Source organism: Amphibalanus amphitrite, unplaced genomic scaffold (assembly GCF_019059575.1).
Source record: "Amphibalanus amphitrite isolate SeventyFive unplaced genomic scaffold, NRLGWU_Aamphi_draft 001311F_arrow, whole genome shotgun sequence".
NCBI classification, from domain to species: Eukaryota; Metazoa; Arthropoda; class Thecostraca; order Balanomorpha; family Balanidae; genus Amphibalanus; species Amphibalanus amphitrite.
The window spans coordinates 17,552-36,003 of NW_024882804.1; the positions used below are offsets into that span (position 1 = coordinate 17,552).

The 18,452-nt window shown below is 48.0% G+C and overlaps 1 protein-coding gene across 1 annotated transcript; it reads left to right on the top strand.

Moving 5' to 3' along the window:
- Positions 1 to 10,398: 10,398 nt before the first annotated feature.
- Positions 10,399 to 13,019, top strand: LOC122372068 (actin cytoskeleton-regulatory complex protein PAN1-like). Its single transcript, XM_043348931.1, has one exon. It carries the CDS (start codon positions 10,459 to 10,461, stop codon positions 12,640 to 12,642), a length of 2,184 nt encoding a protein of 727 aa, XP_043204866.1. The 5' UTR covers positions 10,399 to 10,458; the 3' UTR covers positions 12,643 to 13,019.
- Positions 13,020 to 18,452: the final 5,433 nt, after the last annotated feature.

Consider the following 18,452-nt stretch of genomic DNA (forward strand, 5'->3'; position numbering starts at 1 on the left):
CACGCGCCGGCCGAGGGGGAGGTGGCTGGCACCCGATTTTAAGGTCTCAGATCAACCGGTGACCTCTGAGGTCAGGCCAAGTGTCCCAAGGCAAGGGTTCGTTTTTTTATGAATAACTTCGCAAAAAACGGCCGCAGAGCCCATGGGTGGAGCTTTTCCAGGGAAGTTGGTGGGGCAAAAAGTCATCAAACCCACATGTCCGATTATGAAGTTGAATAAAATGCCACACTGAATCGATTCGTATCATAACAGATATAAACATTCCAAAGCTCTTCAATGCGAAAAACATTAATTTGCAAAGCAACAAAGTCTTAGAAATCAGTTAAAAAATTGAGGGGCAAAACGCTTAGGTATTGGCATGGATGATATAACACTGGTGAGGCAAAATACCAAGTTGGTGGGGCAGCCACCAACTTGGCCTACGCCCCACCGATAACTACCTATCGCCCCACCGGAGTTATCATGAAAAAAAAAACCTATGGGGGAAGGCACCACCTCCGTCGGCCGGCAAAGGTTAAATCATATATCCACTTACATCCGCTTATAGTTGTGTATCCGTTTATCAGCATACCCGTTTGTTTAACGTTTATCTAACCCTTACGACGTTTATCCAAATATTGTTTATATTTAATTAGCCCACGCGCAATGAGTGAGTCATCGAGTAACGTATTACTGATGTGATATGCCGATACTGGACGTTTACGTACGTACAGTTTGTTTAACGTCTAGTAAACTTTCAGTAGGTATTTTGTTAAACGTCTTAACGGTACCAAGCTATATAACGACATGTAAATAATAATCACTTATAGCTACTGCACATCACTATTAACTAATATCCATCGCTGGTGCGGGCTGTCGTCGGTTGGTGATGTAGAGAGCCGCTGCGAACAGTCGACCGTTACGACAGGCGGCCTCTCATGACAGACACAGCTGGAACCGCTGGTTCTGGGCCCGGCGACCGCCGCCGGCGTCGTCGGCCGACCTTGATCGGGAATCTATTCGACCCGGTAACCTTCTACTGCCCTGCCCCGTCCGTGGTAATAACGAGTGGCGCGGTGACCGATCCAAGGGCGGGACTCCGGTCCTGCCGGCGACACCGCCCTCTTAGTTTAGATGGTTTGGATGTGAGCTTACAGGGAGGTCCCAGAAAGTCGCAGATTAGCAGAGTGAGAGCATATGCATCGTTTCAATGCTTTAGGTAGGTATCATAATCACACATGAATTAACACAGAAGTCCATGTAAATTTATACCACAAGCCCGATTGTGTTGACCGGACATGGGACAAGTGCAGCAAAGCAGCACACTACCTCGCACTCCCACTACGCGGGATTTTTCACGACGGGTTATCTGACGAATGCACCAAACGAAATACCAAAGTGCCTTTACCTACAGCAAATATCTTCATGGCATGAATTTATGACTGCAGCCGTAACTGGGCCTTAGCCTGTGGTTGTTTTTTGGTCAAATAAACAAATAAACAAATTATTTCAAAATCGCTTCGCTGGGGGCTGGGGGGATCTGGCCATTCTCGTGCTTCCCAATAGCTTTTAAACGCCTTAATCGAGCTAACCAAATTTTCAGTACCTTATCATGTATTAATTTGACATATTCCTTGAAGATTTGAACGAAATCCGTCGGAAATTTTTGAGATAACGACGTTTAACTGACGTCATATCCCGCCAATTTCGCTTCAAAAACTACGAAAGGTCAAACGCCCCTAATATCGTCAGCTCGAATCCTAACCTACCTACCTAACAAAGAAACATGGTAAGCAACTTAGCCTTGTCTTCCAAATAGACATTTCGTTTTTTTTTAACCATAAACTTTCAATACAACGTTCTTTAAAGAAAAATCGTTACTACCTAAGCCCAAAATTTTGAGTTTGTAAAAGAACCCAGAACCTACCTACCTATACGTATGCCAGAGAAGAACGGCATGTGCAACTAAATTTCAGTTTTTAAAACAATCGGTTGAAATGAAGGAATTATTTAATTTTAGTTCCGTAACGATGAGCAAAGTTTGCACACAAATTAATTTTTAGGAATTCTGGACTTTTAACAGTACCTAACTAATAAAAATCGCACCATTCGACCATATAAACAACCTTTTGGTCGTAAAATCCAACTTAAAGGCTTGCCTTCACTCGACCTAAGCTTGGCCTGACCTCGACTTCAATTTTGTCCAAATATGTGTAAAATGACCCATGCCTATCACATGAATCGCACACATCATACCCAATAGTTCATCTTCGGTGACATGACCTGACCTTGACCTTAACCTTTGCATGGCCTTCTTTGCAAGGCATCTTGTCTTGGTAGCCTAATAACGTGTTCTGAGTAACAGCCTCAGTCCATTCTTCGCCATCTGGGCTCCAACGCCAGTACCTGATAAAGAAAGTTGCAGTTTTAACCCATTGACCTGACCTGAGACCTTCTTAACAAAAAAAAAAAACTTTGTGCTCCAAAGAGTCATATCGCTGGGAGCTTTCGATTGCCGTTTCCCCGTCTTTCTTCGACCATCCGTTCGGATGCTAGGCGCCGGCGGGATGTGGGGACAGAATCTGCTCCCCCAGCGGGTCGCGTTCGACTGAATAGCCCAGCGGAACGTGGTAAAAAAAAAATATCTAATAATTTGACGAATCAGGCATATAAGCCAAAATCAATATCCGTAGAAAATAACAAATACTAATCCGTATCAACTATACATATCCGTAGCAAAGCAACAAAAAAAGGCTTACATACTTCCTGGTAACGTTATATCCACCCGCGCCCCATTGGGGGGGGGGCTATTCATAGCCCCTCCCGTGTTCTGCAATAACTTCCAAACCGCTTGACGTATCGACGCCAAACTTTCTGTACCTTCGGCCAGGGCCTCCTCTAACATACCCACTGGGTGGGCAAATACCCACCCAGTCACCACAATTGCCCACCCAGTGGCGTCGATTTGCCCACCCAGAAGCAAATGTAAAAATAAAGGTCCGACCGGTGAGGCTTGTAAATTAGGAGCTCTAACTCGCTGTTGCATCTATAAGCCCAGGTAGCATCCCTCTCACGGCATTGGGTTTTAATCGGTATTTGTAAAAAAGTAATTGTCTCGTGAGTGAATAGGCATGTACAATGTACATGTAATCTGGAACGAATAGACGTCACGAGCATCGCTAACTATAACCCTATACACAGGGGGCGGGGTGATGCAGCCCCCTATGTTTCTTTTTTTTTTTGGCAAATAAATCGCGTAAAAAGCGGCCGATCGCGACAAAATTTGCAGTACCTTCGAGTTGATCAATTTTACACCTACCATAAAAATTTCATGATCCTGACCCAAATGACCTTTGACCTGTGACCTGCTTTTCGAGACAATTTTTGGCCGGAATCGCGATTCGGCGTATGTCGGCTTGCATTACCGCGCGTCTTTTCGTGGTTTCAGGCTTTCAAACATGTGATATGATGTTGGTCTCATGCATTAGGTTGGATGTCAAGGTCACCTAAAGGTCAGGTCAGGTTATTGACCTTTGATGACCTCGGTTCACTTTTTCGAGTTTTATATGTTTCTAGGCTAGTTTTTGGAGCTGAATTCGAATTGGCAACCATTTGAACATTTACGAAGTAGTTTTGGTGCCTTCGATATATGTTACGAAGCTGTCAGAGGCTTTTGACACGTACTACGAATACCCGGCAGGACCCCTACTGGTTGACCTGACCTGACCTGACCCGACCTGGCCTAAATGCATGAAGATATCATCTGTGATCACAAATAACATGATATTCTTGATCAGCACCCCGAAAAAATCCATAGCAGCCACACTACGACGTTCTAACAGGTCCCGATTTTCTCGACTTTTGGTTCATTGACGACCTGACCTCACCTCAGAGGTCACCATTTGAACTATGACCTTAAAACTGGGTACCGTTGGCTTTGTCTCGTGATGACCTACACGATGTTTTTCCGCGAGGCTCTAGCTCAATTATGGGCCAAACACGAGGGGTTCGCCCCCCCCCCCCCCTTGCGCCGTCGAAGGACGCAAAATGGCCTGTGCCGGCGAGGGATAAAAATAAAACACACGACAAACGTTATCTTTGCAAACTATCATCTTGTTTCCAATAATGGCACAGCTTATTTCGCCTCACCCCCCCCCCCCCCCCGGCACATGTTTTGAAATTGGTTGAACCCCAAAACAAGTGGCTGGATCCGCCCTCCGATCCGCTGGATGCCCACCCAGTGAAAAATCCTTAGAGGAGGCCCTGCCTTCGGCTGCATCAATTTGACACCTTATGTCAAAATCTGAACTTCGTAGCTACCATAGGTCGGCCGGAAATGACGTCAGAGTGATGTCATGATCCGACGATTTCGACACAAAACATTGAACTAGGTACGGCAATCGCTCCCCCAAGAGCTCAGTTTTTAAGCTAGATCCAACTTCTTTTCATGAGAGGACTCAACATAGACTGCGCTATCAAATTTCTATCTCGGATTTTCAAAATTTTGAAAAAAAATAGATTAAAATTCAAAATCAATAGTTTTTCAAACGTTTTTGATTTTTTTTCGAAAAAAACAATATAGGTATGTGATAGAACACATGCTTATGACGAAGTCTAGCAAGTTTTAGCCAGATATCCATAGGCGGCGGAACGGGGAGGGCACCGGGGCACCGTGCCCCCCTTTGATTTTTACATTTCAACATTAGCCCTATGGGCGTTGCATGGAAAGAATGGGACCAAAAGTCGGCAGTGCCCCCTCTTAACTGAAGGTGTTCCGCCGCTACTGCAGATATCTTCTAAAATGGCAAAGTTATACGCATTATAGCAAAAAAAATCAATTATAATTTTTTTTTCAAATTAATTTTTCAGTAGGTACGTATTTGACATCTTACCTACACCAATATAAATAGCACTACCGTATTCCTGAGCTCAATTGCATCCTTTTTCAATGACAACTTTTTTGTTGAAAATTTCGAACTTTAAAATTTGAACTTTTTTACCTGAAAGTGGCCTGACCTAAGCTAAATTCAACTCAAAATTACCTCGAATGACATAAACGACATCTTGATTCGAAATCTAAGGCCGAAATGGACCATAAAACATGTGTCATGTGACCGATGCATGATATAAGATTTCTGTGACCTGTGATGACCTGACCGTGACCTGAAAATCAAAGTACCTACCTACAAGTTTGGTACCCTCAGGTTATTTTTAAAACATCAATTCACGAGTGCGTACACCAAAATGAGCCTGATCTGACCTGTAAACCGGCGGCCAGAGCCCAGAGCCCAAAATGTGAACAAGCCAAGCATTGATAATTTTTACTTTAACCTGACCTGTGACGTCATCGGTGACCTCGAGGTCAATGAAATTAGGTTCCGACCGATAGTTTTCCGGGGCTATCAGACGCCGCTTGAATTTTGACGATCGGCCTAGTAGTTTCGCCTTTCGGAGTTAGGAGGGGCTATTAAGACCCCCCCTCGTAGGGCACGTTATACGCAGACCCCAGTGGGGCGCGGGTTAAAGGTAGTGTGCCACCTTTGAAAGATTTCCCATTTTATTTTTCCTAGGATAAGAAGCTTCTGTTTTTACCTAATTTCGCAAAAAAAAAATCAAAAATGGGCCTGGAATAGTGCCTTTTTCGCCTAAAAGTTTTTCGGTTTTTAGATATGTATAACAACTGTAGTGGGCTCACCTGCAAACAGGCGTCGGGCAACAATCGCGAATGCGGCGCACTTGTGACAATAAGCAAAGGTCATTATAGTGTTACGACCGCATATTTACGTCTGGACAACGAGTTGCGGGGAAAAGTGCTGATTGTGTTGCAGTTTTAGGAGCCGGTGATTAGGCTGGATTTTTGGGTTACTTTTTCGTTCCGATTCATGTATTTCATAGGGTTTTGCTTTTGAATATTTTAGTTCTTTCAGATAAATATTACTTGCCTTACAACTTTTGTAAAAATGTTTCATTTTTTATAAGCCGACGTTCAGAGTCCTAAAAATACATCAGCACTACAATCAATGTACAATCAATGTAAACAAGCAAATTGAGCACCACTTGGCTCTGTTCCAAGGCCATTTTTTAGTTTATCTGGTGGTTTTCTTGCTCTTGTACGTCGTTTTGTTGGATGTTTTGAATCCCTTAAAGGAAATAGTTCACATTTTAACATGGGTTTTGAACTGGAATAGCAGTTCCGTAGCTTGGGCTGAGACGAGCATAAATCAGGAGCTTTTACAGCCCAACGATCACCCTAGGCAAAGATATTCTATTTCTCGTCCCGAAAATTGTGTCTTGCGTTGAGGATGTGTGCCTTGCATATATTCGCATCCAGTATGAAACGAGCATGGGTCCCGAAAATTTTTTCAGAAACTAGAGAAATTATCTACGAGAACTCTAGAGAAATTCTCGTACTGATCAATAAGGACATTCAGCAGCAGCAGATCGCCCAAATGCCGGTGGCCGCGATAATTTCTCTAGTTTCTGAAGAATTTTCGGAACCCATGCTCTTTTCATACTGGATCGCCTGTGCCTTACAGAAACTGAAAAGTTCTTCTTATATCAAAATATAGAAAATAATCTTTTGTTATAAATAGGTTTTATTTTCTTTGCTGATCATTTTGAACATAAAAAATCATAAATCCATTGCAAAAAAAAATAATTTCGTGAAAGTGAACTATTTCCTTTAAGATTGACTTATATCATATTTAAGAAGCATGTTGACTGAAAACAATCTGAAGTATCCAGGAGGCTGACAGAGGTCCTGACTACTGAGCAATATCAATATCAAGTTGAAAAAGTTATGAAATTTTGGTTGATAAACGCAAGTTGATCGGGCTCATATATCAGCAAGAAAAAGTAAAATTAAAAGAGCTTATTGTACAAAAACAAGCTATAATATTGCAGACCTTGGAGCAATACTGAAGAGCGCACTGAGCAGGATCATGCCAGAAAATGTTGACTGATGAGCGCATATTGATGTATTGGTATGAATATTGAATGATAACTTACAACAGCAAGATAAATCATGCTAACTATCAAGTTAAAATCTAGAATGAATGGACTTGGGCAGTTTTACTATGCTTAGATCAAGATGCTATGCAGATTGTAATGTGCATCAGGTACTCAGTGTCTGGCAAATGAAACATGCGATCATTCCATTGCTACTGGAGGAGAAAGCTTGGATCACTAAATCCACGTTATGTTGATTTTGATGTTAATCATCATCACTGTATTTCTTGAAAAAAGGATTGTAGTAAAATTGTCAATGTGACAATCCATGCAACAATGTGATTGATCATATTATGTGTTCATAGTCATTCGTGATAGTCATTATTGGTCCAATATACAATGGCAAAGCTCTCAGTCTCAGCGTGTCTTCCTGTGGATGGCCAGCAGTGACTCAAAGCTTAAAAGTATTAGTTTTCTTCACAGGGCTGGGATAAAAAGTACTGAGGGTAATCTTCCACCAAGGAGCTCTACTTTGACATGGTATGAGATGTAGGCACAAGTAGGTAGGTGCTCAGTTCCTATAGTCAGTAGTTGTGTATGTTTAGTCGGGTTACCTTAGATCAGATTGTTAGTTTTTTAATTTGCCAAATGTCCATAAAAATGTGACCTGAGTAATGAGCATACCTGAACCTGACTAACCTGACAGGCTGACAGCTGGCCTAACCTCAATCATCACACATATTTGCAGCCTACCCAAAACCTGCATGGCAGTAGCACCCAGTTATGGGTATAGGTACTCACCCTAACTCAATCGTACCTGCTAACCTCCAACTTGCTAAAAGTTAGCTCACATTGCCAAGCTGTGTCCAGGGAAACAGTCAACTGAGGAACTGGCTCATTGGGTGGCTGGTGTGAGACTGTGCATTTAAAGTGTTTCTTCTCTGAAGCTGCTCTGGACTGCTGTATGTCATGTTAGATGCTCAGAAAATGTGGGAAATTATTACTAAGCTACTTTAGTGCTTTGTTAATGCTCGAGACATGAACAAGTACAGATCCTGCAGGGTACAGCTATGAGTTAGGTGCTAACTGCTAGGTGAGTATGTTATGTGAGTGTGCTGTTCCCTGTTTGACCGTAAGTATACAAACAAGCACAGGGTCACAGTTGTATTCAATCTCCACATAAACATACAACAAAAACGGCCATATAGCCTAACTCCGAACACACCACAGATAACTCAAGCCTTTGAAGGCACAAAAATGTTTTGATTAACAGGACAGGTTTACAATATATCCTCTGTCCTTGGGGGATCTTGCTACCAAGTTGAGGTATGATGACTGAACTTCAGGATTGATCAACCTTTTCTTAGCCACTGCTTATATACGAGAAAGACCAAATGCTTGTTTGTTTTGATTTACAGGACATGTATACAATATATCCTCTGTCCTTGGGGGATCTTGCTGCCAAGTTGAGGTACGATGACTGAACTTCAGGATTGATCAACCTTTTCTTAGCCACTGCTTAAACGAGAAAGACCAAATGCTTGTTTGTAAACTGCGTTGAAAATTTAATGATCCACCTTCAATTCTGACATGAAGGCACAAATGAAATAGTTCCCTCTCCTTTTGGAATACACAAAGCAAAATATTTAATAAATTTTAGTGGATGGACAAGAGCAATTAGTATATAGCTTTCCCTCAAGTTAACTTCTGGCACTGTTGATGAATTCACTGACGCTTATTCGCTTCATATTTTGTAACAAACGCGCTAAAACTGCAATATAACAGCACTATATACTTCTTGACAAAATGCAATAGTATTAAAAATTCAGCCCTGATGGCATTCATTCTTGGTGGAAACGTAATTACAAAATATTTTGTAGTAAGTATTAAATTCCGGCCGAAAACAGTTCACGATTTAAAAAAGAATCATTCTTGCGGTCCTGAAATCGCCACTATTTCCGGCCTCTCTAACGCAACTCGTTGTCCAGACGTAAATATGCGTTACGACCATACGACGTACGGGAATGAGTTATCAGCTGTCTAATCGTAGACAACACAATGTCGAGCCTTAAACTGTAAGCCCGTATTGGTATTGTTTCTTTTATTTGGCTGTCGAACATTATTTATGGTTTGAAATATGATTTTATGTAAAATAATTGATATGAAAAAGCCGTCTTATAAGTTATGACCCCATTTCACCACACGCAAGTGGCAGAAATGACAATGATCAGCTGACGCATTTTTCTTGGCCGAAGTCAGAGCGCGCGGCCCGACGCACCACGCGTATTTGGAAATTCCGACCTCGACGAGCATCAGAAGCCACCTAACAGGCGTGTTCGAAACCGCAGGAGATGATGATGAACGGGTTTATCGAAACTTGATTGGATGACCATATCGGTAATAGCGATTTCAGTGTGTGCATTTATTGTTCATAGTGGTGTGAAATGTGGTTGGGGTACGACCGACAACCCGTCGGGGCGAATTTCGCACTGGGGTACTCAAAATTTGAAGAATTTAAGACGTTTCCATGAGTTTTGAAGGTATGGATAAGTTCTAAAAATCCGGTTCTCCTTATCTGGGCCATTAACTCCATACGGTCCAAGAAAGCTGGCACACTACCTTTAATTTACGTCCGACTTCCTGGCGCGGCAGCTGGCCACCAAATGTTGCCTATTGCACAAACCACGAAGGCCGCACGGACAGCTGAATCACGCCTGCCGTCATGGATAGTTAGGGTACCTGCTTGACCTTTGCCCCTAACGACCATCTCGTTCCCGGTCCGAGTGTTGACAGCGATTGCTGGAGCATCGTCTAAGCCACCCGCCCATGCACGGCAGTGAATCAGCGCATGAGCGGAACAAGGTACCAGACGGCAAAATAACGAGACTGAACATTGCCAAATATGACAATATCCCACAACATGCTCCAGACGGGTACGGCAAGTCCGTGCTTAGCGGAAATAAGAACATTTTGGTTTGATTAAAACTTCGTACGTTATGACCCTCGCAGATCGTTAATGGTGTGTGGTCAATGACAGGCAGGCATGTAATTTCCTTTTGCTAATGAAATGATAAATCCCATTCAGCGTACCTGCAGTTATAACAATGTGTCATAATCAAAATACAATGGCGTCCCGTGTGCCACTGAGCTACTCGTGCTTATCTTTTGAGGAAATCCAGCAGGGTTCTGCTACACGAGTCACCGGCTGGTTTCTGATATCGCGATCTGATGCACGGCATTGGGCTCCATTTTCGGCGTGCTCGGCAGTGCGGCGTGTGGCGCCGACCTACCCCACCGCCACCGTACGGCCGTGCACGAACCGGCTGCAGACCGGACGGATTTCGGCACGATACCGGCCGCCGGTGCGCGACCGCTCAATGGACCAGCGGCGCCGTGTCGCGCGCAGGGGACAGGCGGCGTCTGCCGACACCTCTGTGGGGCCGGCTGGCCGCGCGGTGGGAACTCGCCGCCGCCGCCGCGGCCGCCACGCCGCGCCGGGCCGCGTCACGGCCGCGGTCGAGGTCTCGGCCAATGTCAGGCTACATAAGCGGGCGGCGCCGGGCCGGCCGGCTCAGTGTTCTCGGTCGCGCCGCGCACCGGAGGCAGGCAGAGAGAGTCACGGCCGCCTGCGCCGTCTCAAGCCGAAGACCCGCCCGGCTAGGTCGCGCGCCGCCCGCCCCCGCGCCGCCCACCGCACACATGGAGACGGCTGTGGAGCAGGCGCCGGCACCGGCGCTGGCCGACCGGCGCGCGTCCGCCGTCAGCACCGCCTCCACGGACAGCGAGGACTGCGCGCCGCTCTCGCGCGCGCCGGCGCACCGCGTCGGCGCGGTGAGCTCCGACAAGCAGCTGCTGGCCGTGGAGGAGGGTGCTCTCTCACTCGGTGACTCCTCGCTTTCCGACTGTCGCGACAGCGGTGTCGAAGCCGACAGCTTCGTCGAACCTGACGAGGCGACAGCTCTACAGCTGGTCGAGGCGGTCGAGTTCTATTTTGACGACGAAAACCTGCTCAAGGATGCCTTCCTGCTCAAGCACGTTAAGCGCAACAAGGAGGGATTCGTCAGCCTCAAGCTGATGTCGAGCTTCAAGCGGGTGAAGCACATCAGCCGCGACTGGCGCGTGGTGGCGTTCGCGATGCGCCGCAGCACCAAGCTGGAGGTGAACGACACGGCCACCAAGGTGCGCCGCCTGGCACCGCTGCCAGAGCACGACGAGACCATCACCAGCCGCACCATCGTGGCCGTCAACCTGCCGCTGGAGAACCCGACCATCGCCACCGTCTCGGAGCTGTTCGGCGCCTGCGGAGACATCAGCAGCATCCGCGTGCTGAAGCCCGGCACCAACATCCCCGTGGACGTGCGCGCCGCGTTCAACAAGCACCCGGACATCGCCTGGGAGAACGTCAACTGCGCCGTGGTCGAGTTCGACCTGCAAGAGCAGGCGCGCAAGGCCAAGGAGACCATGTCGGTGGCCGACGACGCCGACACCAGCGGCATGCACATCATCCCCATCGGCAAGGTGAGCAACAAGAAGAAGTCGCGCCAGGAGGAGCCTCGCGTTGTGATCGTCCAGGAGGAGGCTGCCAGCGCGCAGGCTGCCGAAAAGAAGCGCCGTCAGAAGCGCAAGAAGATGTCGCTGGTGCACATGGAGAGCAGCAGCTCGATGTCGGGTACCGACGGCGAGTTCGGATGGAGCACGCCGACGCGGCGTCTGAGCGCCGCCGGCCCGGCGCCGCAGGTGCAGCGTCCGCCGCTGCTGCCGCTGCCGCCCGGCCTGCGCGCCCACCGCCTCTCGCCGCCCTCCCGACCCGGCGGCCTGTTCGCCTGCACCGACATCAGGCTCATGGAGCACGCCCACTCGCTGGCCGTGCGCGGAAAGGCCAACTCGTCGCCCAACGTGCTGCCGCCGCCGCAGAGCCTCGCCGCCCGCCAGAAGAAGTCAAACTCGTTCTGCGGCGTGGTGCCGGCCGGCCACGAGCAGTGCCCGTGGGTGGCGCGCCGCAAGGCGTCCGGCCTCTCGGATGCCGACCGTCGCGGCTCGCTGATGACCCAGGAGAACGTGATGCGCGCGCCGCGCGGCCCGGACGGGTCGCGAGGCTTCGTTCGCCGTCCCAGCCGCTCGGCCGCCGTCGAGATCAAGGCGCCGCCGCCGGCGGAGGTCGCCCCCGCCCCCGCCCGCCGCCGCTCGGCCGCCATCGAGATCAAGGCTCCGCCGCCGGCAGACTCGGCTCCCAAGGCTTCGACCGCGGCCCCGGCCCCGGCCCCGGCTCCGGCTCCGGCTCCGTCTCCGGCTACGGCTACGGCTCCAGCTGCTGTGACGACGACGCTGTCTCCGACCGCGCCTCCGTTCGTCCCGGCAGCTCTGGCTGCCGCCGCGGCCCCAGTACCTGCTGCTGTCGTCATCAAGCCGCCGCCTACTCCTGTCGTCATCAAGGCACCTCCTGCCGACCCTAAGCCGGCTCCCACTGACTCTAAGCCGGCCGCTGCTGAGGCCAAGTCCGTCACTGCTGAGACCAAGCCGGCCGCTGCCGAAGCCAAGCAGGCTCCTGCGACGTCCGCCTCGGCCTCTGCTGCCGCGTCCAACACGGCCAACACCATATCGGCCGCCGTGCTGGCTGCCGCTGCCGCCGCCGCAGCCAAGAACGCCCCCACGCCCGCCACCACCGCCCCCGCCCCTGCTGCTTCTCCCGCTGCCCCTCCCTGTGAGCAGGCCTAGACATCGACCGCCCAGCCGGCGCTGCGATGGAGGCCGCGACCTGTGATAGATTCGTCTCTTAGCTGTCCTGCTTCCTTCACGGGCGACGCGATGGCATCGTGTCGGGCCGCCAACGTCCCGATTGCTGTGGGACACTTTCATTCCACTCCCCGCCATTCCACTTTCGGGGGGATATTTATATATTTATTTGAAACAGTGAGAGAATGCATGCGAAACGTGTGAATGACGCAACTGAAATGGATGAAACCGCATGAGCCGTGCACGGCTACTGTAAATTATTATATTTTATTTGTCGGTGCGAGGTTTAAGTTATTGAAGATGACTTAAGCTGCATTGCAGCTAGCATTGTGTCAGAAAATACACAGATCTGAACAGATGCACAGGTGTTTGCCTTCGGACGTACGAGAGCATGAGTGGCCACTCTTCCTTTACATCTCCTGAGCCCCTTAACGGGTCACGATCAGCTCATCACCGGCGGCATCACGACTGTCTTGTCACGCCGAGGGTGCGGCGCGGCCGGTGGCGCGTCCGCGCGCCGCCGGGCCCTCCTTCATCTGTGTGAAGGACAGCGCCGGCGGCCCAAGGTCGGCGCGGAGGCCAGTCCGGCGTGTGCCGCCGCGGGGACGGAAGTCCCATTACGCCGCTCAGGGGTCACGGTACAACAGCCGGGTGGGTAGGCACTGCTGGCGTGACAGACAGCCCAACTGGCCACCGCTCAGCCTTGATCTTGATTCCACGCCTGGCTGGGCGCGGGAATGACCCACCGATTATTGGCCATTTATATTTAGACACTTACGAAGAGACAACGATTTGATGGGTTTGCTCCCCTAATCGGTGTCTGATTGTTATTCGCTTATTTGAGTCACAGCTGCTCTAGAGAGTTTCGGCTCATACGGTACCATGCTGCGTGCAACTGCCTAGCACCTAACAGCTCAACACCTGCTCACTACCGCTGGCAAGTACACAGTTAAGCACGGGTTGGAGCACGAGTCGCTCAGGCAGAGCCCAGCCTCCGTGGACCCGGCGCAGCTGCGGCCATCCCGCCGCCGCCGCCGCCGCCGCACTTCCCGCATGTGGAGCAAGGTCAGCCGATAAAAAGAGAAAGCGCAGGGCGAATAACCCCGCCATGGCTAACGGCGCCCCGCGGCACTCGTCGGCCGTCGCCGCCGACCCGGCGTCAAGGAGGCTCGCTCGGCCGCGCGAGAGCCGAGAGAGCGACGGAAGTGCAAAAACTGCCGGCCGCGGCGGGCGCGCGCTCTCCCTTACACCGAGCCGGCGTCCTGACCTTGTGCCGGTGACGTCACAGCTCTGTCCAGCATCCAGGTCCCGTGACGTCACAGCCATCCAGCATCCAGGTCGGGCCCCACGCGGGGAGATCCGCGGTACGTAACATACATACAGATACATACCGCTGAAGGGTTACCGCCGGCCGCCGCCAGGACAGATATGGTAAACTTCCACTCGGTGGGAGGAAGAAATGCATATTCTATGTCCAAGGACCATATGCTGCATTTTAATCAAAGCCCAGCCAAGGAATTATGAGAGCAGACAAGTCTGCGTCTCCATCTGGCAGCAAGCGCCACGCCCGAGAAACTTAGTGACGACCTAGGTCCTAGGCATTTATGTCAGGCGGCCTCAGCATAAGAGGTCTGTGTAACAGCTTTGCCTCCCTGTCACCATGGCTTGCACGGGCTACTTCAATTATGTATTCTCTAATGCCTGTGACCGGGATAAAATGCAGCGCTCCAGCTCCTATGCATTTACTCGTACGCACGATGCTGTACCATGGTGCGTTACATATAGGCTGTACCGCAATGCACAATAACGGTACGGTGGAGACTGCAAACTCAACTATCGAATCGCATCCAATTTGTCAAAACTCTTTAATCTACTTGTTACCACCGAATATGGCATTGCACTAGGCACAATTAGGCAACAATTTGTTTTAACTATATACCCGTTCAGTCGTGTGACTCTGTGGATGCATTGAAAGACTGCACCGTAAGACATTCGGGCGCTGCGGCACAGTATCCACCATCATCAAGACTGCATCTAGTGTAGGTGTAATCCGGCCACCACTGAGCGTTCAGCAACGGTCACAAAACCTATACCTATACGAGTAAGCAGGGGTGTAATTTTCCTAAAATGATTGTGGGTGCCCAGCTGTAGGGGCGCCAGGCCGTTTTGGGGTGCAATGAATATTCTTTATGTGGGAGCCTACATAAACACCGAATTTGATAACATTGCTAGCCGAAGGGCGCTTCAAGTGACGTGTCTGACTAAGCAAATACACGCTTAAAAGTGGAAACTGACCGGAAGGGCGTAAAAAAGATGTAGAGAGGCGCTAAGAGGCCAGAAGGGCGCCGCACAGTCAGTAATGCTACGTTGGTGGGGGTGTGGGGGCGCCAGACGGTTACCTACGAGGGCGCCTTGAAATCATGAAAAGGGCGCCATTCTCGTAAAAGGGCGCCGAGTGATTGAAAACGCTATGTGGTTCAGGGGCGATGAGAGGCCAGAAGGGTGCCGAACAGTCGAGGGATGCACGGTGAACAGAGACCTAAGGACGCGAGACGGTCAGGAGGGCGCCGTTAGTGCATGCGAAGGGCGCCGTGCTATAGAAAGGACGCTTGCAGTCTTGTAAAAGACTTGTGGGTGCATTTTCATCATTGTGGGGGCGTAATTTAGGATTGTGGGTGCATATGCCCCCACAAAGAGATATAACGTTACACCCCTGCCTAGAGTTATAATAGTCAACTCCCATCGTGCTGACAGAAGGGACGGGTAGAGAACAACACAACAGAATAAGACAATAAGGCAGCGATTCAGCTATCTGGTTTATGTCACCTCGGAACATATAACACACCCTCAGGGTCAGTTTGATTATTGTGAATCTACACTCTACGGATACCAACGACGTTCGTATAAGCGACTCAATTACGACCAAGGTGAACGGTTGTGGAACGAGGGCCGTTTGAAGTGGATTCGAATTCGAACTGATACGCAAGGTCCATCTGTCAGGGTTGGCAAATTTATGCCAGCAGCCGGTTTAAACCGGTTTAATCCATGGATTAAACCGGCTGGCATAAACTAATTTAAGCCACCCCGGTTTAAACCAGTGTGCACCAACATAATAAAAGCCACTTACGTTAACTTGTCGTAACATCACTTGGGTTAAACTGCTTCTTCTCTTCACATTTTCTACACACACCTTTCAATTTTACATGCTAACTTGTAATGTTTTTTTCCTGGGGGTTGACTTTATGTGATTCATTATATTGATCTGTATCACCCTGTATCAAATGTTAATTTTGATTTGCAGTGTTTTACACAACTAGTTGTTTACATGGGTAGTTTATGGAATGAAAGGTCTTGGAGACAGCTTCAATAAAGAAACCAATTTCAATTTTATGAGAAGCTGTAGCAAACATGACCTAATGCCAAATGCATGGTGCAAGAATCAGTGAATGGTAAGGGCCTAAGAACTATCATACAGAACATTGCCTATTTACTAGTGAACTGTCCATTGCTTAAGCAGTCAGTGACACTAAACAAAGGAATTGACAGCACGGCCACCATTATAGGCTCCAAAGTACATGTAAAAAACAATAATAAGTGTGATTAGTTAGGGACACTGTTATACCAAGAAAACAACATGCACTACCTGAAAAAACACAAACCATAGGAACATTCCAGAAGATTTATAACTGATGAGTTGTTACAATTATTTCCTGTGCAATTAAATCACAGAATGGGTGATACCTAGTACCTACCATGATAAATAATTTTTTTTCTAGTGTTTCTGGCCCAGTCCCCAGACGATTGGTCAGAATACATTTTACATGTAAAATAAAGTGAGACTTTTAACTGGTATACCGAATGTTAAGATTAGAATGTGCTTATGCCTTATCCCTACTTTGATTCTTAGCTTAGTTACCTACTGACCAGATTGTCAACATAATCACATGCCAAAATGTTGACATACCAAATGACACAGGTATTGACTTCGTGCACTCTGCACATTCACCAACGAGTACACTGACCCACAAGATAAGTTATAGTAAATGTTTTGACTGAAGGTGGTTTTTATTCATTTAAGCCGGTTTAAACCGGTTTAAACCGGTTTAAACCACTGGCTGGCATAAATTCAATTTAAGCCGGCTTTTATCCAACCCTCCATCACAACCTATAAGAAACAGTCGTCTCACCGTCGCTTTTCCCGCGGTGTGGGATTTCTAAAGATCCGGCCCCCCGGCCGGTTTCGCATGTAACTATTGTAAGCATAATTGAAATGCGCTTCTGTCACATCGATGCATCAAGCCACCTCTTTAATTAAGGGCCGGGTCATTTATTTATACTATGCTACGAGTACATATAGGCAAAACATTTCCTCATTAATAACATTTCCATGAACATCATCTGAACACCGCACATCGAACTATGGTATTAGGTAAACATCGGGCCGTTAAACTAGACGTTTAATGCATACCTATGTATGTAAGGGAGAACTGTCTCAAACGCCCCTCAAAGTGACCATCCCACCCTTAACATTAGCTTGAGTTGAGATAGCTAAATTGGGGTCCCTGACTTGCACTTGTTGGTTTGGAAAAGTAAACAAAAATAAAAGTCTTATATCTTCAAAACCAGTGAATATTATTTGGTGAAATTTGGTAGATTTCATTTTTGATCTCTCTGAACCACCGGCGGACATCGCTTTAATGCCAATTCATTAACTTTTTTGATGTGGGAGGGTCCCTTTAAAACCGCCTACATCAGCGCACGTTTCTGGGATGTAGGTATGTAGTACTTTTTAAATTACAGAAATGAGCAAACTTAAGGGGACAAATGTGACAGCACAAAAGGACGGCCATATTGGTTAAACCGCATCTCGTTGGGAGAGAGCTGGGGTGAGTGGGGTGACATTTTCTTCACTCGCCTCCGCGTGTCCCTGTGCTGGTGCTGCACCCAGCCCCGAGGCGAGTACCGCCGCACCGGTGCGGCCCCGCCCCCCCCCCCCCCCCGCCCTTCCATGGCCGGTGTCACATACGAAACTACGTACTGTATCGGTGTTTTAGATGGAGAACGTCTCATCCATTCGTGTTAACTACCAAGTGGCCACTATGCTTTCATTTGCCCATTTTGTTAACGCTTTATGTCTCTTGGGGCGTTCCACGACAAATCGACAAGTGCCCTGCACCCTCATATTTTATTTTTTGCTTAAAATTGGTCTAATGGGTTGTGATGGGCGGGGAAGCCAGCTGTGGCAAGGATTTTTTTCTTCGAACAACGGTTTCCGAGATATAGCCTCGGGCACAGACTTCTCTATATATGGACTGTGCGCTGATCCGAGGAAATCAGCATTGGAGGCCCAAAAATAAGTGCACTTTTATCCATCTTTTTACAATGAAAAGGGTGTCAGAATATTTACAAATTTGGATATAGGATAGCCCATACTTTTATCTACCTGTCGGATTACATTTTTTTGTTGAATTCAAAATAAATAAGAAATAAATCTATATAAATGAGAACATGTTTTCTCGTTCAGTTAGCCATTTGTTCACGCTGGAGGTATATACTTCACAAATGCAGCCGTACTTTGCGCGCATTTTCTTGCTTTTGAATGTTGTTTGCATTGTTGGTTGTCGTTGCTAATTTGTCGGAACTAGTCATTTACGTTGGTTTTGAAAAGAGTTTTGAGAAATAACGATACATTATATAGGGCCACAAGAAGCAGTAAAAATAAGTAAGAAATAGCTCGAAAAAATGGTCAAAAAAGGAAATAATATTCTCGATCACTACCTCATCACGACCGG